Below are 27,866 nucleotides of genomic sequence, written 5' to 3'. Positions count from 1 at the left end.
ATTGATGCTGATCCGTAGGACCAGGAGTAGTCATTCACACCAGGAGTAGTCATTCACACCAGGAGTAGTCATTCACACCAGGAGTAGTCATTCACACCAGGAGCCTGTTTCTACATTTCACTTGGATCAAGCCTGGTCTACATCTCAACTCCACTTTTTGTTTGTGATCCATTGTCTCTTGATACTCTCACGTAATAAAAAATCTCACTTAACAAAAATCTCACTTAAGAAAAATTTAACAAAAATCCATCAGTCATATTCTCTCAAATTTCAGTTTGCACAGCGTTCAGCTCGTTTTGGGTGAGAGAGGATTCCAAATTTCCACTACCCTATGTATTCAGGGACTATTCCTGAATTCACTCATGTTAAACATTTTAATCTGGATTCCTCCTCCGTATCGACACTATCAAATACTTGCGTTATTTTAAACAACTTCAGACATTTGACTTTTGAACTCGAGGGAGTACAAGTCAAGCTCATGCAACCTGCCTTCATAATATAGCCCTTTGAACCATGATATCATTCTGGTGGCCCTTCAATAATAAAGGGGAGGTGGTGGCGCCGTGGTAGTGTCACTGGACTAGTAATCCAGACACTCGGGTAATGCTCTGGGGACCCAGATTCGAATCCCGCCATGGCAGATGGTGAAATTTGAATTCAATAATTAAAAGTCAAATGATAACTATGAAACCATTGTTGATTGATGGTTCATGAATGTCCTTGAGGGAAGGAAAGCTGCGGGGAGTTCCCTGCTGAGGCCTCCGATCTACCCGGATGAGCATTAGATAGCGGGGTGTCTTGGTGCTCAGCGTGTCTGGAAACACCCAGCTAATCACAGGCGCTACGAGACTTGTCCCCATTTGGGTAGATCGTGCCCTATGCCCTGATGGCAATAGCTTTCCCAAAACTGATGTTAAGCTAGTTGATCTGGAGTTACCTGGCTTTTCCCTCCCCTTTCTAAATACCTGTCCGTGAGATTTGCAATTTTCCGATACAAAATCAAAGTACTAACTCAAACCCTCGACAGAGTCATTGGACTCGAAACGTTAGCTCTTTCCTCTCCCTGCAGATACTGCCAGACCTGCTGAGATTTTCCAGAATTTTCCCTTTCGTTACTAACTCAAACCCGTTACATTTTACAAATAACATTCCACAGTCCCCACAGAACTTGTGCCACTGTGTTTTATAAAGCGTTTACACATTGATCTCTATAAATGTCAATCCATCTCATACCTATGAGCTTATTTTAAGAAACTCACTGACCTAGTTCTTTTGATAGAAATTTCCGTACAAATGGATTTAACTCTTGACGCAATGGAATGAAGCATTCGTGGAGCTCAGGACATGTACTCTGGCCCCTTAGATCAGTAAAAACCCCACATTCCTCGAGAATAGTTAACTGATGAAATACCTACGTTGTATCACAGCTCGGCTGGAATAACCTGTGTACGAGGTAGACCTTAACTTTGAGCGAAGTGTATAAGGGGGTTAGTGAATTGGTTGTTCCTTTTTACACCTCTCCTGCCTTTTGCTTCCATTGAACCTGGTGGTGAAAAAATGGCGAAATAGGAAAATCAGAGAGGTGCTGAGCTCTTGTTGATCAAAATCTCCCCTCGTGTGTTTAATGTTAAACATGTCACCACTCTGCCCCCTCCCCAGCAGCATGTCGGCAGGTATAATAAAATTGACTTGAGATGGTGGGTGCCGTGGTGTTTAACCAGCAGAGGGGAGCAGGTTTGGTGGTGGGTGTTGTAATGTTGCTTGTATTGTTTTCCAAGGTAGCCAAATGTCGTAGTGTTTACAAAGAACATTAAGCTATGTATTTAAAACAAAGCTAGATTATTTTACACTACTTTAAATGGTTTGCACACTCTACTGAGCAACAGCTCACAAAAAAATTGTATTGAATCTATGTCACAGTATTTTATATCTCATCTCTAATACAACCAACACTCTAACTCAACCTAACACTATCCTTCTCCATCAGCTTCTCCCAGAATGCTTAGAGATGCAGCCTTTTATCAGACTACTGAGTAATGCCATCTAGTGTTGATATACATGAACATCATCTTGTTAACCCTTTACTCTCCTTAGATTATACATATTATTACAGGTGTGTCTGTCCAGTTGGAGACTCTGGGCGTGATTTACTGGCTGTTCAGGCCGGCGGCATATTGTGGTCCCACGCCGGCGCCCGGGTTTCCCGGTGACGAGGGGTACAGTCGCCGGGAAATCCCGTTAACAATGGCGGGTCGGTCAATCACGCTGGTGGGCCATTTCCGGCGGCGAAAAACACGTGGCGGGTTGGCCGGTAAATCCCGCCCTCTTTCTCCCCCACCCCCAACGTCGATCGTCACTCTCTCCTGTCCCCTGCAGAAATGAAACAAATTGAGTCACACAACCAGTGAGCCTATTCTGGAAGGGAAAAAGGACACTATAGTTTAGCTAATTAGCAGCAATATTTTTTTTTTTTTAAATTTTAGAGTACCCAATTATTTTTTTTCCAATTAAGGGGCAATTTAGCGTGGCCAATCCACCTACCCGGCACTTCTGTGGGTGTGGGAGCGAAACCCACGCAAACACGGGGAGAATGTGCAAACTCCACACGAACAGTGACCCAGAGCCGGGAATGAACCTGGGATTTCAGCGCTGTGAGGCAGCAATGCTAACCACTGTGCCACCGTGCTGCCCCAGCAGCAATATTTTTAAGATGACATTCAAAAAACGACTTGCTGGAAGGTATATTCAATGGATTCTACCAAAAACTGTAACTTGTAAATTACTTTGCAAAGTTCGGGACTTGACATGTCCACCAACTAATTAATGACAACTTAACGATGAGAATTAAATGGTAACATGATTTGGCAAAATCAATTGAATAATTGAGTTTTACTGACCATGGTTCTGATGAAGTATTATAACTCGCACGGGTCTCACTGGGTAGGGATGATCCACTACCCCGTGGAGTTTGCAGCTGTCCCGATAAGGGGCGGGGGACACTAAACAAGGTTCATGTGCCTTTGTATAAACCGAGTCGGCCAGTCAGGCACCGACTACAGAAGACCCAGTTGGGAACTACTAGAGCTGGGTATATAACTAACGTGTTCAAGTTTGTTTTTCACTGCAACTCGGTGTGGACTCCTTTCGTTGCCCCTTACAAAACATCAACTGAACCGGAAATGGAGGAAAGTTTTTGCGTTTAAACTAGAACCAAAGTCGAGCTCTTCAGGGGCTTCAGAAAGATCTAATATGATTTGACAGAGAAAAAACTACTTTTGTCCTCTTAAACTATTACGGTTATAAATCGCTCAGTCAAAGCTTTCCCAAGTGACTCGGTTGATGAAGGACAGTGTCCAGTGTGGAACTAACCTGATTAGAGCCAGAAGATCTAAGATTCAGCACCCAATTCGTGTGCTGGCTTTGGTGATCTCAGTGTGCTGTGTTTGGAGTCTCCATTTGGCCTCATAGTCCCAGGGCTAGAGAAGCAGAAGGTCTGCCAGTGTTCCTGCTCCTGACTGCAACCCAGTGCTCCTCCTGTCAAACATGGCATTGCTTGGCGGCAGGACAGGGCTGATGAGGCTGCCACGTCCTGACCTACCCTCTCCCACAGGCAGACGTCATGTCTAAGCCCACTCTTCAAACCAAGGGTGGCGCAGTGGGTAGCACTGCTGCCTCACGGCGCCGAGGACCTGAGTTCGATCCCGGCCCTGGGTCACTGTCCGTGTGGAGTTTGTACATTCTCCCCGTGACTGCACGGGTCTCACCCCCACAACCCAAAGGTGTGCAGGGTAGGTGGATAGGCCACACTAAATTGGCCCTTAAAAAAAAATAAAATCAATGTTTGGGCAAAGTAGTGCCGACCATTCAATGGAACCATAAACTAGCATGGTTAGATGGGAAACAATTTAATACAGGCTTTTTTTTTAATCGACCAAGTCGATAAATATACAGAACCTAGCATGGACACCATACTTGACAGTCTGTGTCAGAGAGAAATCTCAACCTATGGAAAGATCAGGAATAATTAGAGACAGAATTACCCTTTATTGAAGCAATTAGTTGAAGTTAATTACCTGAAGTTAGCACTCCTACTTGTTACTGAATAGTTGGTACTTTTTCCTGAGAATCATCCTCGTGGACGCTGGCATTATTCGATGACAGAAGCTGGTTCGAGCTTCACTGCAGAGACTCAGTTGGCGTTGCCTACTACACACCATTTGGCAACAAGCACCGTGCAAACGTCATCACCGATCAATAATGCAGAGCCACTCCTGCACCAATGCTAACCAGATCATTGTGCTGCCTTTGATGTGCATTCCACCAGCTCTGGTAAGCTATCATTTTTGCCAATTTGGGGGCAGCGGGGTGAACGCGCCACCCGTCTGCTCAGAAAATCAACAGTTTTGGTTTCTCGGGTGTGCTCCTGGCGAGCCCCATTGACCAGCATTCCCCAGAACGTGGATCATGCTGATTCAAACTGGCATGGTTGCAATTCATGTGGCATTGTTAAGACTGGCCAGCCCCATTCCCAAGACTCCTGACAAAGTGAGTTTCAAACAGAATTTATAAGTTTAGTCAAGTCCAGCTCTGACTGTAACGATCAGTCTCGTGACTCCGCTCTGCGCCGTTCCCAGTGCTTGAATGTTCACTGAATTTTGGCTAGTAAAATAATTTTGCACGACTTCAGGGTGTCCCCAAGTGCTTTCCAGCCCATTAAGTGCACATAAATTGCAGTCCCTGTTGTAATGTTAGAGACGCGGAAAGCACGCTGCATACATTCCGCAAATGTGATAATGGCCATCTAATCTGTTTTAGAGACATTGGTAATTAGAAGCAGGAACCTGGGCTGATTATGTTTTTCCTGCCCTTAGAATGGGGACATTAAGGCCATGCTGAGCACAGAACCCGAGACCTTCCCATCTTTATGGCTGAGTACCTCAACAGGCACTTCACTTAGCCACTGAGTCTGTTTGATAAATGAAAACTGACAGACCTCTAAACATATGCAGTGTGCCCTGCTCCTTCCTTACAGTATCAGTTTGTCTAGTCACATACTGCTCAAATGCCCTGAGACATGTGGGCAAAACAAAACACAATGCTAGTTCTGGCACGAGTGTTCCGACTAAATTAGCTTAACCCAGGTAGAATTCAACCTGGGCATTTATAACTATCTCGCAGATTAAATCATCATTTCCATCACGTTATGCTAAACGTCTGTCAGATGCCATTTGGCAACTCCCTCTGTCAGGACATTTTGGGTAGGAGGCAGCATCTCTCGATACACCAGCTCTAAAATAGCTGACAGTCCTGTATAAAGTGTACAGTGTATCTATCAACCTTGTGAAAAGTGTAACAAATTGCCTGGAGGCTGCTGGTGTCTAAAGGATTGGTGTTTGGAAAGAATAGACCAGGCTTCAGTATTTGTAAATTAACTGAGGAAACCCGTGTCTGCGTGGGTTTCACCCCCACAACCCAACGATGTGCAGGGTAGGTGGATTGGCCGTGCTAAATTGCCCCTTAATTGGAAAATAATAATTGGGTACTCTTAAAAAAAAAATTTTTAACTGAGGAATATCCATTTCTTAGAGTGAAAAAAGGCACCAGTTCGCTGTTTGGGAGCTCATTTTAACATTCAAAATTTGTAGCAATTGGGTGAGAGGTGTAAAATAATAATAATCGCTTATTGTCACAAGTAGGCTTCAATGAAGTTACTATGAAAAGCCCCTAGTCGCCACATTCCGGCGCCTGTTCGGGGAGGCCGGTACGGGAATTGAAACCACGCTGCTGGCTTTGTTCTGCATTACAAGTCAGCTGTTTAGCCCACTGTGTTAAACCAGCCCCGGCAAACGTGGCGGGAGCAGGGAAGGGTGTAAGACCGAGTGGCGGGGGCAGGGAAGGGTGCAAAACAGGTGACCAATTTACTTATGCCCCTTTCCCAGCTAGTGATGAAAATTCAGATGAACCCCATGATATTTATCAGAGGGAAGCTGTTGGGTACCCACACACGCCCCCATTCCACAGCCACACAAATGGTAAACTCACCATATGATGTGGGACACTGTGATGCAGAGCAGGGAAGTCTGGCTTCCCCTGCGCCCTGAATGAACTGGCCTGAGTCAGAGTGGACGTTGTACAAGGGGGGGCGGGGGTTATATCTTGCATTAGCACCCCCCCTCCCCCGGTCATACGAATCAACGGAGGACCCAGCCACATTTGATTTCTAGTGCGCTGAACGAGAAAACGGATGCTTGTGGCATCGGATAAAGACCAGGCTGACCGGCCGAGCTGTCTACTTTCTCCCTGCAAACACCAGCCTGCTTGAAAAGGATAAACTAGGCCGTCCAGCAGCTGCCTGCCAAACGGACTCTGCTTCAGTCATCACCTGCAAGTGAGGAGACGATCAAAGAGCCCTCTCCACGTTCTCACCAACTCTTACATACACACATTTTGCTTCGCTTTCAAAGGGTATCTTAAAATAAATCACACCAGTCTTTTTCATAGTAGGGTGTATTTATTCCTTTATAGGGCTTGTTGTCTATTGTACCTGTTGAGGTGGATTGATATCCGTGAGGATGGGCATTGGGAAGAAATGCCAGAAATTCAATATGTGCAAACTGATACTTGCTTCACTGAAACATTACCAAAGCTGCTGACGGTTCCCTTAAAGGATATTACACCCAAAAATCCTACTTATCTTTTTATTGATTATTTCTGTTTTCCCTTTGATAGAATTTGTAGAATGACAGGTATTGTGTACTGTATATTTATTCTGCTAAGATAACCTGTCTCATTAGGAAAAGCATGAAGAGTCACTAATGTTTTAGCTCTCTTTTGAAAGACCCATGATGGTCCCTCAGTTAGCCATTTGTATGTGCAAGCCTGGTCAGGCAACACCGTGTATTCGCCAAGATGCTTGTCACACTGGAAATACCCCTTGGATCAACCTCATGGAATCTGCAGCATACAAACCAACCACTTGGCCCAATTGATCTTTGCCAGTGTTTATTCTGTTCACCGCCTCTTCCCTCTTCCAACTTCACCCAACCTTATGTCAGGTTACCCAACGTTCAGAACATATCATTGAATCCATGCTGGTGTTTACATTCCACTGGAGCCTCCTCCCATCCTTCCTCAACTTATGCTGTGGGCACACCCCTCTGTTCCCTTCCTCCTCCTGTACTTGCCTAGCTTCTCCTTAAATTCATCATTACGAATCGTCGCTACTCCCCGGTGCTAGTGAGTTATGCATTTTCACCACTCGCTGGTTAAAGAAATTTCTTCTGAGTTACCTATTTGATTTACCTTTTTAAAAAAAATTTAGATTACCCAATTATTTTTTCCAATTAAGGGGCAATTTAGCGTGGCCAATCCACCTACTCTGCACATTTTGTTGGGTTGTGGGGGCGAAACCCACGCAGACACAGGGAGAATGTGCAAACTCCACACGGACAGTGACCCAGAGCCAGGATTGAAACCTCAGCGCCATGAGGCAGCAGAGCTAACCACTAGGCCACCGTGCTGCCCCCCCCCTATTTGATTTACCTGTTCGACTAATGTTGGCCTTGAGTTTTTCCCTTCATTACAAGTGGAAGCACCGTATCCACTCTATTAAAACCTTTCAGAATTTTAAAGGACTCTATTCGGTCACCCCACAGTCCTTCCCTTCACAAGCAAAAAGCCTGTTTCTCCTTTCCTGATAGGCCTTACCTCACAGTTCCACCATCACCCTTGCAAATCCTTTGACACCCTTTCCAGTGCCTCGATATCCTTTTTGTAAGATGATGACCAGAATTATACTCCGAACCCTATGTGGTTTAACCAGGTTTTGTGCAGGTTTAGCATAATTTCTCTACTTTTCAATTTTATCCATTTAAAAATAAATTTGAGTGTTTGGTTTGATTTCTTTTTTTCTGGCCTTATTAACCTTGACACTACTTCTGGTGAGTGTGTGTGTATTTTTTTAAAAATGTAGAATAGCCAGGGGGCGATTCTTCACTCCGTGGCCCAAGTGCCCGCAGCCATCATGAACGCGGCCATCATACACACCGTCGTGTTTCATGACAGCGCGAACAGGGCCCAGGCACAACCTAGTCTGGCCCCCACAGGGGGCCAGCATGGCGCTGGAGTGGTTCACGGCACTCCAGCGTCCCTACGCGCCACGCCAACCTACGCATGCGCGGTTGGGGCTGCTCAATCCTGCGCATGCGCGCGGAACTTCTTGCACGCGCCGGCCCCAACGCAATATGGCGTGGGTGTTCAGGGGTCGGCCGCGGCGGAATGTAGGCCCGGGGGGGGCCTGGCCGGCACGCAGATCGGTGGGCCCCGATCGCGGGCCAGACCCGGTCAGAGGCCACCCCCGAGCATTCCCGCAGAGTTCCCGCCGTCCGGGCCGAGAATCGGCGATCGCCGTTTGCAGCAATTCGCCAAGCGGCCCGGCGCGATTCGCGCGGTGCTGATTTCGGGGGGGTGTGAGAATCGCATGCGGGGGTCGGCGAGGCTTGGCGAGATTTGCGCTGCGCCCCAGCAATTCTCCCACCCGACATGGGGGGGGGGGGGGGAGAATACTACCCCCAATCTTTCTTTCCAATTAAGGGGCAATTTAGCATGGCCAATCTACCTATCTGCGCATATTTGGGTTGTGGGGGTGGGACCCACACAGACACGGGGAGAATGTGCAAACTCCACACGGACAGTGACTGGGGGCCATCGAACCCGAGTCTTCGGCGCTGTGAGGCAGCAGTGTTAACCACTGCGCCACCGTGCCGCCCGCTTTTCACTTCTCAATCATTTTGCTTCTCTACTCCATTTGAATTTTTATTTTCCAAGTAATATGTGACCTCCTTATTTTTCCTTACAAAAATGTAATGCCTCCAATTTATTTGCATTGAATTTCATTCAATCCTATCTGTACTTCATCCAGTCCAATTGGCCTTAGCTGATGGGGTGAAAATGATAAAGGGTCGGGAAGAACGGGATGCCAGTTAAAACTCAACTTGTAAAGATCTCAATGAGAAAATACCCCAGGTGGTGAAGTATTGATTGGTGCTTGGCTGGGGGAGAAAGGTCGACAGAGAGCGACAGGCGTTTAGATATTAAAGGCATCGAGGGATATGGAGGTCGTGCAAGAAAATGGCATTGAAATAAATGCTCAGCAATGGTCCAGTTTAACGACGGAGCTGATTTGCCTGCTGCTGTTCCTATTTCTTATTTTCCTGATCACTAACAGCAAAAATCACTCCTGCAGTTAAAAGCAACATAATAATATGTGGGTGTGTTAGCAATTGCTATGAATTCAATTGAGAGTGATGCACAGGCATTAACCTGGGCCTCCGGAATACCAGCATAGCGAGATTACCACTGCGCCAGTATTCTTACTGTGCTCTGAATTTCAACGTTAATCATAGAATTTACAGTGCAGAAGGCTGTATCGAGGCTGCAACGGCCCTTGGAAAGAGCACCCTACTTAAGCCCACACGTCCACCCCATTCTATTTTCCCCATAACCCCACCCAACCTTTTTTGGACACCAAGGGCAATTTATCATGGCCAATCCACCTAACCTGGACATCTTTGGACTGTTGGAGAAAACCAGAGGAAACCCGTGCAGACACTGGGAGAACGTGCAGTCTCCACACAGACAGTGTCGCAAGCCGGGAATCGAACCTGGGACCCTGGCGCTGTGAAGCACAGAGCTAACCGTCTGTTTCACCCAGCCCATCCAGTTCGGATCTCTCCAGCAACCTTGCCCCATATCTGTCTCAATACCAGTGCATCTGTCTGACCCTCTCCCACATCCCAATGTTTGGCAACTTCCCCACTGCCTGCCTGGGGCTTGTCGACACTGGCATTCTACATTCACCCAATTGGCAAGGCGAGCCGGTGGGAAATAGAGCATGGGACAGAACAAATGAGAAAGCAAAGGAAGAAAATAGAATGTAAAAATTGAGAGAAAAATGCAGTTGAAAGAGAAAACCGTGAATAGAGTAATGGAAAAAAAAGAGAAGGAGTGAGGGAGTAAAACAGGCGTTTGAGGTATGGTGAAAGAGTTTAACTTTTGTTCATAGGGCAGCACAGTGGTTAGCGCTGCTGCCTCACAGCACCAGGGATCCGGGTTCAATTCCGGCCTCGGGTGACTATCTGTGTGGAGTTTGCACGTTCTCCCAGTGTCTCTGTGGGTTGCCTCCGGGTGCTCCAGTTTCCTCCCACAGTACAAAGATGTGTAGGTTAGGTGGATTGGTCATGATAAATTACCCCTTAGTGTCCAATAGGCCAAGGTGAGGCTCTCTTTCGCAGGGCAGTGCAGCCTTGATGGGCCGAATGGCCTCCTTCTGCATTGTAGGGATTCTGTAAATTCCTTCTCTTTTAGAAGGGCTGCGTTAATTTTTGAACACCTCCACAGACTCATCATTTGAGATTAATTTGAGAATATATATCAAAACATTCCGTAATTTCTAATCAATGGCCTCTCAATAAAAGTAGGGAATGAGTTACCTTTGCACATTTTAATTTTGTATTCCGCTCGCACTCCCATTAGACATTCATTTGTAGATGTTAAATGTTTTATGGGCATCAGCTTCATTAAAATGGACCATCACGAATTCTTGCCTCAAGAGGTCACCACTGGGTGCTGTTAATGAGATGCACAAGAGGGACTCTGTATAACTCTCAAAGGCTACAGCCAAGATGATTTATTGAATCAAATGTAGGTTATTGACTGACCTGTGTTGAGCAATGTAACTGCAGCATGATTTTTTTTTTGTCAAATTGCAGAGAGCTCAGTTAAATGGGGAAACATGAAATGTTTTCTGCTTTGATACTAATCCTTAGACTTGGCCTTGGCTGGCAATCCACAAAAGATTCATATGACTAAATATTTCTTCTTATCCTAGAGCACCTTTTCAGAAAAAGATTTGGTGTGCGTGTTCTTACCGAATAAAATAGATTCCAGGAAAAATGATTACTTCAAGGACAAGTCATACAAAGAATGTGTTTTTACTTTACAGTCAAGAAAATACACAATATCTGGACGACTCCACTGCCCAAATGCTATTCTGTATCGTCTAATACTTTCTGTCTTTCACCTTCCTCCAATGGGCTTAATCCACAATGCATTGATTCCAAATTGTTCATCTTGGTTTGCAAAGACCCCCTTGTGGCCTGATTAATCTCTGATCTCAGCAACTGCCTCACTTTGAACCAAACATTTCCCCTTCCACAAGTGTTGCCTTCAGCCAGGATATTACGACCCTCTTGGATTTGTTTTTCCTTGGCTCCTCCATCGTGCCGTGGCTAAGTTGATAATGCTGAATCTCTCAGTCAGAGGTTCTGAGTTCAAGTCCCGCCCCAGGACTCGGGCATAAACCCCAATGCTGACACTCCAGCGCGGTACCGAGGGAGCGCTGCACTGTCAACAGGTGCTGTCTTTCGGAAGAGATGTTTTTTAAAAATAAATTTAGAGTACCCAGTTCATTTTCGTTTCTAATTAAGGGGTAATTTAGCGTGGCCAATCCACCTACCCTGCACACCTTTGGGTTGTGGGGGCGAAACCCACGCAAACACTAGGAGAATGTGCAAACTCCACACGGACAGTGACCCAGAGCCGTGATCGAACCTGGGACCTCGGTGCCATGAGGCAGCAGTGCTAACCACTGCGCCACCGTGCTGCCCGGAAGAGATGTTTAACTGAGGCCCATTCTCCTTGCTTGGGTGGCCGTGTTTCAAAGAAGAGGAGGGGAGTGATCTCTCGGAGCTGGTTTAGCTTAGTTGGCTGGACAGCTGGTTTGTGATGCAGAGTAAGGGCCAACAGCATGGGTTCATTTCCCGTACCGGCTGAAGTTATTCATGAACCTTGCCCCTTGCCTGAGGTGCGGTGATCTTCACATTAAACCACCACCCGTCAGCTCACCCCCTCAAAGGGCAAGCACGGTGGCCTGGCCCGCGATCGGGGCCTACCGATTGGCTGGTGGGCTAGTTCAGTGGGGGCCTATTTTACTCCACGCCGGGCCCCTGTAGGGCTCCACCATATTGCCCGGGGGCCGACGCAGAGAAGGGAATTCCCGCGCATGCGCAGAGATACGCCGTCCGTTCCGTGAAACCGTGCGGCCGTTTGTGCATGTGCGAACCCGCGCCGGCTGGAGCTGCCGGGACCACTCTGGCATCAACCTAGCCCCCCTAGGAAGGAGAGCATTACCCATTATCGGGGACCATTGACGCCAGAGTGGGTGGCACCGCTTTTCACGCCGGAGTGGGGATTTAGCCCCATTATTGGAGAATCCTGCCCGAAGTATATGATAAGTCATAATATTATTAAATGACAAAATAGCATTGAAGGGCCAAATGATCTATCCTTCCTCCCATTTCTTCCAAAAGCCACATGCAGAATGCTGTTAAATCTTTCCTCGTGTTTTATGCTACAAGTTCCTCCTTCCAGTTGTCTTCTCTTCTAAAGGTGACTGATTTTGCTGAGGTAACACTTGCCCATGTTTAAAGCTTCAGGGGAGTTACATGATAGTGTTAAAAGCGGTCTCTGCAACTTTTCTGCCTTTTTGAAAAATATTAGCCCACCCACAAGTTACCTTTTAAATTGTTAGCTGACTAGCATTTCATGCGTTTGTACAGAACCTCTGATCCAGTTACAACAATTAAAATCTTCCAGGAAATCAGGTTTGAGAAAAAAACAGCATGGAAACGCTTTGTGGCATCGTCAGTGAAAGAGTGGCGCTACCGAGCGAATCACAGGAGGCTGAGATAAAGATAGTTTGGTGTTACCTGGGCCTCTTAGCCCCGGGTCAGCGCCACTTACCACCATGGAGCAAGTCACCCAGGGCAGTCTGTCACTGGGGAAACCTCACTCGGGATACCACAGTATGCCTTACTTATCAACGCCGTGTGCTTTTCTTCCATCACATGAAGGCAGCGTTTCTTTGCCAGAACCGATGAGGCAATGGAAGAATATGCTCCTCCGAGAGATGAGCTGTTCGAAAAGAAAGTGTCCTCCATGCTTGTTTTAAAGATTAAATGGTTTGCAATTCTGGGCAATGCATGACTGATTACCATCAAATATTAATGTCTTATTAATAACCCTTTATTTTCTACTTCTAACTCCTCGATAGACTGCTCGCCATAAACTTTATTCACTTGTGACAAAGTGACTAGTGCCTACCACGTCTGCTGCAATATTGATTTTCTGTTGTTTTTAAACCATAATTTATAGAGGTTGAGGGATCAAACAGTTTCCTGCTCAGACTTATTGCCCATTGTTTCTCTGCAGTGAAGGAAATGTGTATGAGCCATGGAATAGTTATAGGTCAGTATTGAATCTAATAGAAGTGTTATGTTCTGCAAAAAAAAAAAGAGCAGTCCCCAAGTGTTTCATATTCTTTATGAGTGTAATCTTGTTCTGATTCAGACACACTGGGTGTAGCAGAGTTCATCGTATTAACAATAGAGAGCTGGAAAAACACATACATTCAGATGCTGCAGATCTGAAGTCAGGGCAGCAAAATGTTCAAGCCTGTCTGCGCCGGCACAAGAGAAATGGAGGGCTAAATTTTCATAAAAGCAAATTACTGCGGACGCTGGAATCTGAAACAAAAGCAGAAAAGGCTGGGCAATCTCACCAGGTCCGACAGCATCGTTGGAGAGAGAGAGCGGAGCTAACGTTTCAAGTCCGGATGACACTCGTTTTCGTTGGGCTAAATTTTCAATTTGCCACCCCCGCCGTAAAACTGACACTCGAGACTGGCCACTTCTTGTAAGAAGCCACCCGATCGCCATTTCTATTCAAGGCCGTGCAGGGGTGGAGGGGTTGAGCGAAGAAATCCCAAGGAGCAGGCCAGAGGCAGCTGAAGGCCTTTTGCCACCAGTGATTGGGTGAAGAGAAAGGGAATAGATAGAAACACAAATCAGAGGGACAAGAGAGTAAAAGAACAAAGAACAATACAGCTCAGGACCAGGCCCTTCGGCTCTCAAAGCCTAGACCAGTCATGATACTAACCTTGGCTAAAACCCTCAGCAGCACTTCCTTGTGCCATATCTCTCTATACCCATCCTATCCATGTATTTGTCGAGATGCCTTTTGAATGCTGTTAATGTATCTGCTTCCACAACCTCCCCTGGCAAAGCCTTCCAGGCACTCACCACCCTCTGCGTAAAAATCCTGCCTCGCACATCTCCTCTAAACTTTGCCCCATGGACCTCAAACCTATGCCCCCTGGTGACTGTCCCATCCACTCTATCCACGTCCCTCGTGATCTTGTATAGATGAGGCTGATGGAGAAGACGAAGATAGCATGGGGCAAAGCTGCAGGGAAACTAGCATGGGAAAGGATTTTGCATTGAAGGTGTTGGGCCAGAAAAGATATAAAACATGTTTCTGATTCACTCTCCTCTGTTTTCATACTATCACACATAGGTAAGCTGTCACCAAGAGTAGGGGCAACCAATGAATGGGGCGAGCCAAGAAGCAAAGCTGGCGCCTGGGCGTAATCCTGCACAAACTGACAAATAATTGAGGATATGTGCAGATAAGCATCTTATGATGACAGGGAATTGCTTGTAAAATGGAAAAGGCATTCATTTTTATTTGAACCATTGGCATTTCATGGTATTGTGATTTTAAATAATGGAGAGAGAATTGATGCTATTCTGTAGCAACGCTCAGCTGGGAATATTCAAAATTGTGTCTATGTGGAGCAGTTATTTTACTTTTTGTGTTGCAGAGAATAATTTGAGTTCTCTCTTTCATTTCAGATGCATCACCCTATTCAGATGAAACCGGCTGATAGTGAAAAATCAAATGGTAAGCAAGGTATTTGCACTGTCTGATTGGGAGGTGAAACTTTTATGGATGTTTTGTTTTGATTTTTTTTTTTGTAATGTTTTCCCTTTCCTCCCGAGGACACTGAATGTAGGTGGATACAGTCCCTTGCGTGTAACTAAGAACAGAAGCAATAGGAGCAAGGGTGGATCAGAGGGTGCCTTCAGCCTGCTCTGTTTTCCCACCCACTCCACATTTCACTTGATTTGTTGAGAGATCAAGAACCTGTGTATTCCAGCCTTGAATATATTCAGCAACGGAGCATTCACAACGCCAGGCAGTAGAGGATGCTAAAAGAGACACAACCATTTGAGTGAAGGGCATTCTCCTCATCTCAGTCCTAAATAATCAGCCTCCTTTCCTGAGCCTGTACTCCTGTGTTCTCAGCCCCTCCGTATCCACCCTGTCCAGCCCCTTCACTACCTTACAAGTCCAATTGCCATCCATGAATCGATTTATCATAAAAGCCCATCATGAGCAATTAGGGATGGGCAATAAACGTTAGTCCAACCAGTGATGCCCACACCCCGAATGAACAGTTTTTGTTTTTGCTGGACAGACTAGATGGAGGGCGGATGTTTTTTTCTCTATTGGGGAGTCTAGAACCAGGGGACACAGTCTCAGGAGATGGGGTAGACCTTTTTGGACTGAGATTAAGAGAAGTTTCTTCACTCCCAAGATCGGTGAACCTGTGGAATTCTCTACCGCAGAAGGCTGTGGAGACCAAGTCACTGAATGTTTTCAAGAAAGAGATAGATCATTTTGAGATAGATAATTTTTCAGATTTTAATGATATCAAGAAGGCAGGAACATGGCATTGAGATCAGAGAACACCGACAGGGCAGAAGGAGGCCATTCGGCCCATCATGTCTGCACCGACCCTCCAAAAGAGCACTCTGTCCCTCCAACCCCACCTAACCTGCCCATCTCGGACACCTAAGGAGCTATTCAGCATGGCCAATCCACATAACCGGCACATCTTTGGACTGTGGGAGGAAACCCACGCAGACACGGGGAGAATGTGCAGACGCCACACAGGCAGGTCACCCGAGGTTGGAATTGAACCTGGGTCCCTGCCGAGGCAGCAGCACTCACCTCCCTGCCAACATGCCGTGTTGATCGATGATTAGCCATGATCTTATTGAATGGTGGTGCAGGTTCGAAGGGCCAAATGGCCTCCTCGTAGTTCCTACGTTTCTAACACTCTTCTTTCTGTCCCTTTATTTCCTGAACACTTTGTACCAGCCTCCCCGAACAGGTGCTGGAATGTGGCGACTAGGGGCTTTTCACAGTAACTTCATTTGAAGCCTACTTGTGACAATAAGCAATTTTCATTTCATACATGTAGTACCCAGTCCTACGTTTTATTTCAGTCTCTGTTTGTCACCAGAACATCATGGGCCGGACTTTACATCCGCCTGCCAAACGTGTTTTCAGTGGGGCGGGGTCATGTAAAATAGGGTAGTTGTCAGCCCCACAATCTCGCCGAAATCTGCAGCCTACCCACCATACTTAAATAAGCATTCAAGGGTCAATTGAGCTTGCTAACAATCAAATTGATCCCAATAATACGCTGCCCATGCCACAATCGGTTGGCATGGGAGTGGGCAGGCCGTGTAAAAAAAAAAAAAAAAATTTTAAAAGGGCGTGAAGAAAGAAGAGAGTACTATTTCTGGGGGTGCCTTTTGTGTAGGCCCACTCGTTTCTTCCTACTCACCTGCTCAGTAAAACACAACATCCCCACCCATCTCCCCCGATCCCAACCTGCCCAAACACTCTTGGACTTGCCTTTCTCCAGGATCCATGGACCTTCTTCTGAGGCCCCCTTCTTATGCCCCCGGGCAGCACCAACTAATGCATGCTTGACACTGTCAGGACCGCTGGCCAATCCTATCTGGCTGCAGCTCACCATCATTATTTTCCACTCTTCGTACATTTACATGAACCCTTCCTCAGTGCTTTTTTTCCCTTCAACCTCGACCAGAGGCACTATAGTGTTGTGCGTTCCCACTCAAGCAGGATGCAGGCTTAGTACAAGGGCAGAACGTAAGTAAATTGTGACCTTTGTGTACCCTAAACATGGGATTAGTTGAGAGGGACTGGTCGCACCTTACTCATTTTAATTTCAGGGAATAGTGATTTAAAAGAGGCTGGGAGATGGCCACTGAAGTGGACAGTATAACTGGACTTGAGACAATTACTTTTCACTGTACCTTGATACACGTGACAATAAACAAAATCCAAATCCAATCCAAAATTGAAAATGAGTTTTTGAAGATGGAGGAAAAGATGGACTTCTGAGACTTAATGACCTTCCCTGTTCCTAAAACCCATGTACACTTATTTCCTAAAACCCATGTACACTTATTTCGTCATCTGTTGAGATGTCCTCTTGATGTTGAGATGTCCCCTTGATGTTGAGATGTCCCCTTGATGTTGAGATGTCCCCTTGATGTTGAGATGTCCCCTTGATGTTGAGATGTCCCCTTGATGTTGAGATGTCCCCTTGATGTTGAGATGTCCTCTTGATGTTGAGATGGCCACTTGATGTTGAGATGGCCTCTTGATATTGAGATGGCCACTTGATGTTGAGATGTCCTCCTGATGTTGAGATGTCCTCTTGATGTTGAGATGTCCTCCTGATGTTGACATGCAGGTGGAAAGCCACACATTCCTCTATAGCTCTAGACATTTCTGTTGTATTTCATGAATGAGTCAAGATGTGAGACAATTCCTAAAATGTCCCAGGTGGCACTCAGCCCTGATCTACCGTTGATCATATGAATACACAATGATTCACTTGGATCCACATTTTGTCTTCTCATATTCTTGAGGTATCTGATTAGATACTTTGGTTCTACGTGGAGTATGCATGCTCCACCACAAGCCAGGTTCTAGATGCATAGGCCAGTTCACAAAGCTGACCTTAATGCGGTCTCAGTCGGTAAACGCACTCAGTAAAACATACAAAACATTAGATCACCCTTATTTCACACTTAACAGTTCCTGACGCATTTGGTCAAGTTTTCATGCCTCAGGCAATAGTTGTGAAATTTAACTTCAAATAGGTTTCCCTCACTGGACAGCACCTCACGATGTATTTGTCGAACTCTTCAACAGATGCAACCTTGTGACAATGAAGAAGGGCAGTAGAGTCTTAACTGAGTCTAATTGATTCCTGTGGAAAATAATTATGTTGTCTTGACCTGGTGCCCTTTGCATGGAACTGATTAATCTTTTTATTTCACATTTGACTACTGGATTCAAAAGTTGTCTGTCAGTGAGACCCAGAACTGAAAGTGGAACCATGTGAGAGCAGAAACCTTGACTTCTGTGATTGAGGGACCCTCTCATTTATCTTGAATCCCTTTCAGAAAGAATATTGTGGTCTTTGACACAATACATTGTAAAATGTTTGATAATATTGCAGCTTCTAAAAAAAATGATGCTCAAAAAACAGTTTTCAAGTAATAGTAATTATAGATTAAGTTGTCGTCAAATTCATAATGAGTATGCTTATGAATTTTCAGACTGTAATTAAATACCATATGTTGACATTAACAAACAGGAAGCTGGTTAATTAAATGAGACACTTTTGGAGGCTGTTTCAACAATGACTGATTACTCATTGGATTTGCACCAGCCTTTGTATCAAAGGGTTTTAGGGGAAGGAGGCAATGTGGAAGAGGTGAATGCCATTTTTATCAATCCACTGATTGCAAGCAACGTAGACAGTATCCATCATTTCATGTGTCAACAGAGGTTAAAACCTTTGCCAATAACTCTGTGGTTGGCATGGATCGTTCCCGTGACTCAGTTGGCAAGGGCACTTCCCAGATTGCAACTGAGCCATGTAGGTGAGGATTGCCACACACGTTCAATCCCTGCTCTATGCTAAGCTGGCTGATGTAACCAATGTGATGATACAGGACATTTATCAGAAGCCCTGGAGTAAGGAGATAATCAGAATTCAGCCAGAAATCCTGCCTCTGACTTGGCAATAGCAAGCTTGAATTTTGAAACGCTGAAAATCGAGGAGAAAATGAAGACTAAAGGAGATACAGAAATCCACAGGCTTGAGGCCTTGTGAAATGCTGCAAGAAAGTAGGCAACGATATGAGTGTTGATTCAATGCTGTGAGTTGAGTGGCAGAACATCAGTTCCCCACGAACCGTTTTTCTTACGCTGAAAGACTATCAGACACTTTTAATCCTGTTGATAGGCTCTGGCTGAATTGTCAGCAGTCAATTGGATAAAACATTAAATTCAACACTGCACACTGCCTTGAAGATAATGTATATATCCCGAGAATATAATTTTGTGATTCTCTGGTGTTGGTCGTTTGCCTAGGATTCGATTCAAACAGTAATTCACCATGTGGCGTGCATGAAGTTCTTTGAGATGTTTCAATTTCAAAGGCACTAGATAAATGCAACATTACTACTGTACAAAGCTAAAGCTTAGGAGCCACTGGGACCACATTTAGAATAGCTTTCATTTTGGGGACTGAGCTCTTGCTCCCTGATCACTTTGTTATAAAAGCAACTGAGAGGGTTTTAACTCGCTTATCGACTGATAGGCTTAATAATAGTCTAATAATAATCTTTATTAGTGTCACAAGTGGACGGCACAGTAGTTAACGCTGCTGCCTCACTGCTCCAGGGTCACAGATTCATTTCTGGCCTCGGGTGACTGTGTGGAGTCTGCACTTTCTCCCCGTGTCCGTGTGGGTTTCCTCCGGATGCTCCGGTTTCCTCCCGCAGTCCAAAGATGTGCAGGTTAGGTGGATTGGCCATGCTAAATTGCCCCTTAGTGTCCAAAAGGTTAGGTTGGGTTACGGGGATAGGGTGGAGGTGTGGGCTTAAGTAGGGTGCTCTTTCCAAGAGCCGGTGCAGACTCGATGGGCCAAATGGCGGCCTCCTCACTCTAAATTCTATGATTCTAAGTAGGCTTACATTAACACTGCAATGAAGTTACTGTGAAAATCCCCTGGTCGCCACACTCCTGCGCCTGTTCAGGTACACAGAGGGAGAATTCAGAATGTCCAATTCACCTAACAGCACGTCTTTGGGGACTTGTGGGAGGAAACCGGATTGTCCTTCAATCTACATGGAGACATGAAAGCTGTAAGCAACATTTTTGTATCATAAACACTCCATTCCTAATTATGGAATAGTCAACTTCCTATAATATTCTTCAATAAGCAAGAGATCAAGATCACAAGCAGGAGAAGGTGGCTTATTTCATGGATGCATGGAGCTATGAAATCGGAAATGGATTTCAACAAATTTGAATACGAGGGAGAATATTTGAGTTAATATCCAGCCCAAAAATGAATGGGAGCTATTGGCAATTTCTGAAAAGGCAGCCTTGAATCACGAGTGAAGTGACAGGAGATTTTTTCCTAGCATTTGACTGGATTTGTGATGTTGTGTTAGCCTAGCCAGTCAGATTATCATGCCCAATGTTTGCACTGGGGTCCATAATCTCAGATAAAGCTGTGGGTGAAGTTCTATGGCAGCTGTAAAGCTCCCACTTGTGGCTGAGATTTGCTGATTTATGTCAACGTGGTTGATATTCCGTTCTCGAGTTAGCAGCGTGATGAGAGTAACTGGTCCAAGATCACAAAATTGGTTTGAATGAAGGACTATTCACTCACCTTGATTGTCTCTCCTCTGACTGCACTTAAATGTCAGGTTTTATTTGATAATCACTCCTGTGATTCCTTAGGTCATCTTACTAATTGATGACCTAAATAATCAATTAGTCATCAAGACTAAATAAATGCAAGCTTTTGTATCAGCACACTGTGGCCACATCATGAACTATCTACAGGATGCGCGTTAGCAAATCAACCTCACCTTATCTACACCCCTCTGCTGCTCCTTAACCCCTCTCGTGAAGAATGACAAGAGTAGCAATATCATGATCCACGTCCGACGCTATGCGAACTTAGGCATACATCACCATTCCATTATCACCGTGGTTTCCTAACACCATCCACCCACTGGAGAGGAATATGGTGAAGATCCATTCGTATATTCTCAGGTCATTAAGTAGATGGGCTATAACTGTGTCCATGCCCACATCTCAAGAACAAATAATTTGGAACAGCGCTTTTGCAGATTGCCAGTGAAGAATTACACCTCTAACAGTTCAACACTTCCTCAGGGCATTTATGAAAATTATCATCAGCAGTAGGTCTGAAACACTGGCAGAATTCTGGTGGACAAAAGCCAATTGCAGCGATCGGCAAAATCCCTCGTGAATCCTGCGAGGTTCAGGTCAGGAAATTACAAAGGGAGCTGAAGGAGAGGAACGTTCTCTTTCATTTCTGTGCCTAGATTACTGATGTCTCCCACAAGCACTCTCAGCCCACTGCCTAGCTTGTGATCAAAATTTACCAGCTTGCAGCAACTAAAGACGCTCTGGTTTGTAACACAAATGTCCATGTTGGTTAAGACACTCCATAAAACCTACCTGTTTGACCAAACTTTATGTCAGCTGCCCTAACATCTCATTATGTGACTCAGTGTCGAATTCTGCTTGACAACCCCCCCCCCCCCCCCCCCCCCCCATTCCGTGAAGGGCCTTTAATGTGCTTTGTTATTGTTTATAGAATCATAGAATTTACAGTGCAAAAGGAAACCATTCGGCCCATCGAGTCTGCACCGGCTCTTGGAAAGAGCACCCCAAGTCCATGCCTCCACCCTATCCCTCTAACCCAGTAACCCCACCTAACCTTTTTGGGCAATTTATCATGGCCGAGACAGTCACCCAAGCTGGGAATAAAATCTGGAACCCTGGAGCTGTGAACCAACTGTGCTAACCACTGTGCTACCATGCTGCCCTCTGTTCCTCTCCCCCTTTCCACTTTTTTAGAGTGAGAAGGAGGTCATTTGGCCCATCGAGCCTGCACCGGCCCTTGGAAAGAGCACCCTACTTAAGCCCACACTTCCACCCTATTTCCATAACCACACCTAACCTTTTGGACACCAAGTGGCAATTGTTTTCCAATTAACGGACAATTTAGCGTGGCCAAACCACCTACCTGTACATCTTTGGTTGTGGGGGTGAGACCCACGCAAAGACGGGGAGAATGTGCAAACGCCACATGGACAGTGACCCGGGGCCGGGATCGAACCCGGGTCCTCGACACCGAGCAGTGCTAGCCACTGGGCCGCCCCATATCGGTGTTTTCAACAAATGGCAGCAACTCTCTGGTGCCCTGTTCCAGTGACCTTTCCTCCAGCTGAAGCTTTTAATCCCCTTTTCAATACTTTGCATGAAGTGCAGAGACTTTTCCTTTGGGACCAATCACAACCCATCATCAGTGGAGTTGGCAGGCAAAATGCACCCATTAAAACCTTTATTGATGTTCTTCAAGTTGAATACGTTCTTGTCAGACAAGAGTATTAAGGGCTAAGGAGTCGAGGTGGGTGGATGAGATTAAGGTATAGATCAACCGTGATCTAATTGTATTGCCAGGCAGACCCGAGGGGCTGACTGGTCTCCCTCTCTTCCTATATTCCGATGTACTTGGAGCCTGGAATCAGTCCTACTCACAGGAGTTGGACAACAGAAAGTGTTCACATTCAGAATCAACAGACAAGCTCAACAATTAGAGGGCTAACAAGCTCATCCATTACCAAAACCCCAGTACACAGATGCTCAGAACAACTATAGGCAGGGCAGCACAGTGGCGCAGTGGGTTAGCCCTGCTGCCTCACGGCACCGAGGTCGCAGGTTCAATCCTGGCTCTAGGTCACCGTCCGTGTGGAGTTTGCACATTCTCCCTGTGTTTGCGTGGGTTTCACCCCCACAATCGAAAAGATGTGCACGGTAGGTGGATTGGCCACGCTAAATTTCCCCTTAATTGGAAAGAAATGAATTGGGTACTCTAATTTAAAAAAAGAAAAAAAAACAACTACAGGCAATGGAGCCAATTCACGGCGTTCTGCGGTACAAAGTTGGAATGGGGCAGTACCTCAGTGTTCATACAGATGTATGGAGCAGCCAAAACCTGATAACTAATGACTGGATTTACCATACCTATCGGGGAACATTATTTTTTGGATTACAAAAATAGCAAACGTCTTATCATTTTCAGATAAATTTCAGGGGTTTTTTTGTGTTCTTAAAGTTCAACAGTGAGAAACAAAATTCTCACTGTTTGAAAAATGTTGATTAGCTGATGACACCATCTGCTCTGGAAATAGAATAACGAGCTTGAGGCTAATGACAGTTTTTCTCACTCCAGTTCTGACCTGGACTGTGCTGAATCTGACTGGAAATCTATTGTGTTTAAATATGCATGGGTTTTTTTTTGTCCGTGTAGCTTGGTAGCTGCTGTCAGTTGAACCCTGAGGTGGTACCAATTTAGTTTGTTCGTTTGAAACAGTGACACATATCCATGGCGATAAAGGCGTGATCCTAAATTTCCAAGTAAGAAGTCTTACAACACCAGGTTAAAGGCCTAAATTTCCAATGAAGACCTCTGACTACACACTGTTCATTAAAACTCTGGGAACTAACTTTCTTTTGGATACTGTGTTGCAACACCATTGAGGAATTCAAGTGTGCAGGTTCTGCCATTCGCGTTTCCTGGAGAAAATCATTCTGTTAAACAGTTCACAACATGTGCCTTTAAATGTCTTAATTTACAGTCAATTTGATTTCCATTTTATTGAGTGTTTGTGGTTGTAAAATGCAGCAATCCAGATGCGCATTATTAAACACTTAAGCATTTGGAATATGACGTACGTCAGCCCGGTGCGTGCTTGCAAATATATTAATCCATAAAGTATTTTATTGTAAAACTGATGGCAGGTTATTAAACCGAAGGGCATTGTTTATATCACTTCTAATTGCCTTTTGTTGAAGTTGGAGCCGGAGCCGAGGATCTATATCCAAGGGGCGGGCGGGCGAGTGGGTGGGGGTGGTAGTGGTGGCAACATGCATTTTTGCCAATTCGATTTGTTATTCAAACTAACACTCAGCCGTAAGCTGATTCGGAGGGAGATTTAAAAAATAATACTCTTGCCTAGGGGCCGTACCGTCTCACCTCACTGCTGATTGCATGAGCGAAATATTGCTGTCTGGAGAAGGTGACCAAACATTACCATTAATGCCCACCTGCCTTTTCTTCTTTTCTTGTCCCTTCCAGCTGTGGAAGATCGAAAGTTGTTCATAGGGATGGTTTCGAAAAAGTGCAACGAGAACGACATCAGAGTGATGTTCTCCACATTCGGGCAGATAGAGGAATGCCGAATTCTGCGAGGACCTGATGGGTTGAGTCGAGGCAAGTGTACAATCCATCCTGTCTGTTTTTCCCTGTGCTAATTGGAACCATATGTCACAGGCAGTGAAGTAGAATGGTGCATCTTCCATTCAAAATGTTACATGTCAATATATCTCCTCCAGCATAATGTTAACTCTCTAAGCTCCCCCAGTAAGGTATTTTAACTCTCTAAGCTCCCCCAGTAAGGTATTTTAACTCTCTAAGCTCCCCCAGTAAGGTATTTTAAGCCCATGATGCTGATACGTTAATCACTGGATTCTATCTCATGCCATTCATTCCAGTCATTTTATCATTAAGCCTTGACTCCTGTCATGGCAGTATTTCAAAAGGCAACCAGAAAATAATTATTAATTTTTTTACTCTTATTACCAAGTGGTTTTAGTCCTATTAAAGTTCCCCAATTGTGACAAGGTTGATAACCTTCAATCTTGTCACCAGTAGTTATTTAATTTAAGTTTTGAAATGTTTCAAAACCATCTTGTTCTGTTGGACGCAGGAGGCTTGGTTTAGCCATCTGAGATTTGCCGCAGCAATTTAGTGTGATAAAGGGGGAAATAAATCTTGAAGTTGAGGAGGAAATGAATTTGCAAATACCTTTATGAATATCCGACAAGACCACAATGCTTTGGAGATTAGGGCCTCAGTTCTAACTCTTCCCTCGACCCTCCCCCACCCCCAGAGTGGAAACTGGACGAGATGCAATGACCTAATTGGAGGCAAGGCTGCACTGACTTCACCAAGGGTGCTTCGCAAGCTATTTCATACATTGCGGAAGGGATTCACCCAAAGGTTCATGATGGGTTTGAAAGATGTTTACCATGGGGCAGCACGGTAGCATTGTGGATAGCATAATTGCTTCACAGCTCCAGTGTCCCAGGTTCGATTCCAGCTTGGGTCACTGTCTGTGCGGAGTCTGCACATCCTCCCCGTGTGTGCGTGGGTTTCCTCCGGGTGCTCCGGTTTCCTCCCACAGTCCAAATATGTGCAGGTTAGGTGGATTGGCCGTGATAAATTGCCCTTAGTGTCCAAAATTGCCCTTAGTGTTGGGTGGGGTTATGGGGATAGGGTGGAGGTGTTGACCTTGGGTAGGGTGCTCTTTCCAAGAGCGGGTGCAGAATCGATGGGCCGAATGGCCTCCTTCTGCACGGTAAATTCTATGTAAATCCTCCTCACCCCCCCCCCCCCCCCCCAACACGCACACACACACATTGTGTCATGTGCTTGTAACCAAGAGAACTCAATCGTTAACCAAACCATTTACCACAAAGTCCTCCTCTTAATCGCCAGCTCATCTCCTTGCTGCCCTCCTTAATTAAAACTCACAAAGTAACATTTTAGCTGCTTTCCCATACTCCACCGAGAGCAGCATCATGGGCTTGAAAAGATTGTCCCACCCCAAACACATGACCAGCCTAGTCAGGGCACGCAGGGATGGAGCGAGTGACTGTATTGAAATCAAACAGATATTTGAAGAAATGTCTGTCGTTATTCTATAAAAATGCGCGGAGGAATTCCCCCACACTCCAGCATTGGAATCTTCAGGCCTTGAAAGTAGAAGTTGTTTTTGGGAAGGCAGAATAAAACCGTAAACTTCAGGAGCCTAGGGGTAATTCTTTTCGGAGCCTCTCTGTGTTGGATTCCACACCATGCCCCTCCACCCCCGCCATGCAGAATGATCATCGCGGAGTATAAATTGTGTCCACCGTTCACCCACTCCCCATTCATCCCTGCAGCCGTAACAATTTTTCTGACGTCAGACATTGTAACAGCGGGAACGACCGATCTCAGTTTAGCACAGCGCACCCTGCATCATGTCTACGGCCCGGTTAAGTTGCAGAAGAGGGAGAGATGCGAGGTGGTTGGTTTGGGCACGGGGTGAGGTGGGGTAGGTTGGGCCTGAGATGATATTGGTTATTAATGCTTTACTAGGCTCTGGGCTCAACTTGTAAACTTCAGTAAGCAAACCTACGACTCCTGCCAATACAGGTAGAAAGGAGGCAGTGTGAGAGAGAATTCTCCGGCCATCGCACTTGCTGCAGGGACCCCCCTCCTCGAAATGTTTCTGCTTATCTCCTCCCTCCAGTCGCTGCAGTGCATTTGCAGCATTTTCTGCTTTTGTCTCCCTTTATCTGCATCTCTTTTACTCGAGCTCTCGGGGTCTGCCATTGCTGCTTACTCTTGGTTTCCGATGGGCCGATGATAGGAGGGAAGTAATAAAGCATAAAATGAAATGAAAAATAATAACACAGACTGAGGTTTAGAATAAGCATTGTTCAGACACAGACTCTGTGTCATTACCCCAAGAGAAGGCTGAGCCCATTTAATCACTAATTTATCCCAGATTAAAAACGACAGACTAGTTACCTTTTCGTGTTTAAATGGAGTTCAGCAGGTTAAGGCTGTGCATTCCCAAACAGCTATAACCCCACCAGGGTGACACCAAATCCGTGTGAATTCTGCTCGTTTCCCGGTAACTTTTATCGAGCCTAACGTCGCAGCGTTACCTCTTTTTTTTTTGTTCCCCTCTCTTAAATCATGCGGGTAGTTGAACATTCACGTAAAAGATAGACTTCTGATCTAGGTGACAGAGGTAATAGATGTGTTAGAAAGTGCGCTCTTTGACAGCGAGGAAAGTGGTTTGCCTCTGATCATGTCAGACAGACGGAAATTACTTTCTGAAACCTTACCGTGGGCACAGATAGTATTTATCAGGTTGGAGGAAATGCAGAAACGAATGCATGATTGCAAATTTTTAAAAAATTAAGGTGACAACTGTTCTTTCCATTAGCCCTTTCTTGCCGGTCGGAAGATAACCAACACTGAATATTTAGCAGGGCAGATTCTATGCTGGCCCCATCCGTGTACGCTTCCACCCTTTGCAAGGCTGCTTTATCAGTTGTCGAGAGCGACATAGGGAGCTCAAGAAAAGATAAAGCTGACAATTGTAACTTTATTGTCAGTTCCTCCCAAGTACTCTGAAGCATATCAACATTTTTTTCTTCCACGCACACACGAGGGAGGGTGTATTTTGTTATTTTACAAGTCAAATTGATTTTCAGGAAAATTTGAATCGGGTCTGGCGGGGGGGGGGGGGGGGGGGCGGAGTAGTTAAAATACGATTTGAGCCCGTTCCCGTTGATAACTTCTACATGCAGCCTAGATAGAATTAACTAGGACACATTTATTTATTTATTTATTATAACTTTAGAGTACCCAATTCATTTTTTTCACTTAAGGGGCAATTTAGAGTGGCCAATCCACCTACCCGGCATATCTTTGGGTTGTGGGGGCGAAACCCACGCAAACACGGGAAGAATGTGCAAACTCCACACGGGCAGTGACCCAGAGCCGGGATCGAACTTGGGACCTCGGCACCGTGAGGCAGCAGAGCTAACCCACTGCGCCACCGTGCTGAGGACACATTTATTGAGGCTTACTCCAGCTCCCCATTACGCCCCGTCCAAATTGTGCGAGGGTTGTCCATCTGTCCTCCCATGCATGGGCCATTGACCTGCCGTTTCTCCAAAAATGGGCATCCTTTCGAGCACTGAAATAAAATCAAAGTGTATAAAGATTTCAATTTCTTCTCCCTGTTAAAAGTTTGAAGGATGGCATCTATCTGAGGTCAGCCTCTGTGGACCGTCCACGGTGGGGGCTCCCTGTGCAGATGTGAGAAGCACCTTCTCATTCTTTCAAAGCTTCACCTGCAAGCAGGCTTCCTAATAAATAATCGTTTAGTCTATTTTCT

At 45.5% G+C, this 27,866-nt stretch overlaps 1 protein-coding gene across 19 annotated transcripts in view; it reads left to right on the top strand.

The window, feature by feature from the left end:
• The window catches only part of celf2 (cugbp, Elav-like family member 2), a 925,307-nt gene that overhangs the window by 829,961 nt on the left and 67,480 nt on the right, over window positions 1–27,866 (top strand). For all 19 annotated transcript variants that reach the window (XM_038811867.1, XM_038811866.1, XM_038811859.1 and 16 more), the window contains 2 exons: window positions 14,751–14,799; window positions 23,984–24,118. In XM_038811867.1, the coding sequence (XP_038667795.1) occupies window positions 14,751–14,799; window positions 23,984–24,118 (184 nt within the window). The remainder of the gene's footprint in view (window positions 1–14,750; window positions 14,800–23,983; window positions 24,119–27,866) is intronic.

Source organism: Scyliorhinus canicula, chromosome 11, assembly GCF_902713615.1.
Source record: "Scyliorhinus canicula chromosome 11, sScyCan1.1, whole genome shotgun sequence".
Taxonomy (NCBI): domain Eukaryota; kingdom Metazoa; phylum Chordata; class Chondrichthyes; order Carcharhiniformes; family Scyliorhinidae; genus Scyliorhinus; species Scyliorhinus canicula.
Note: the sequence above shows the minus strand (reverse complement) of the source record. Positions and strands in the feature narration are given on the sequence as shown.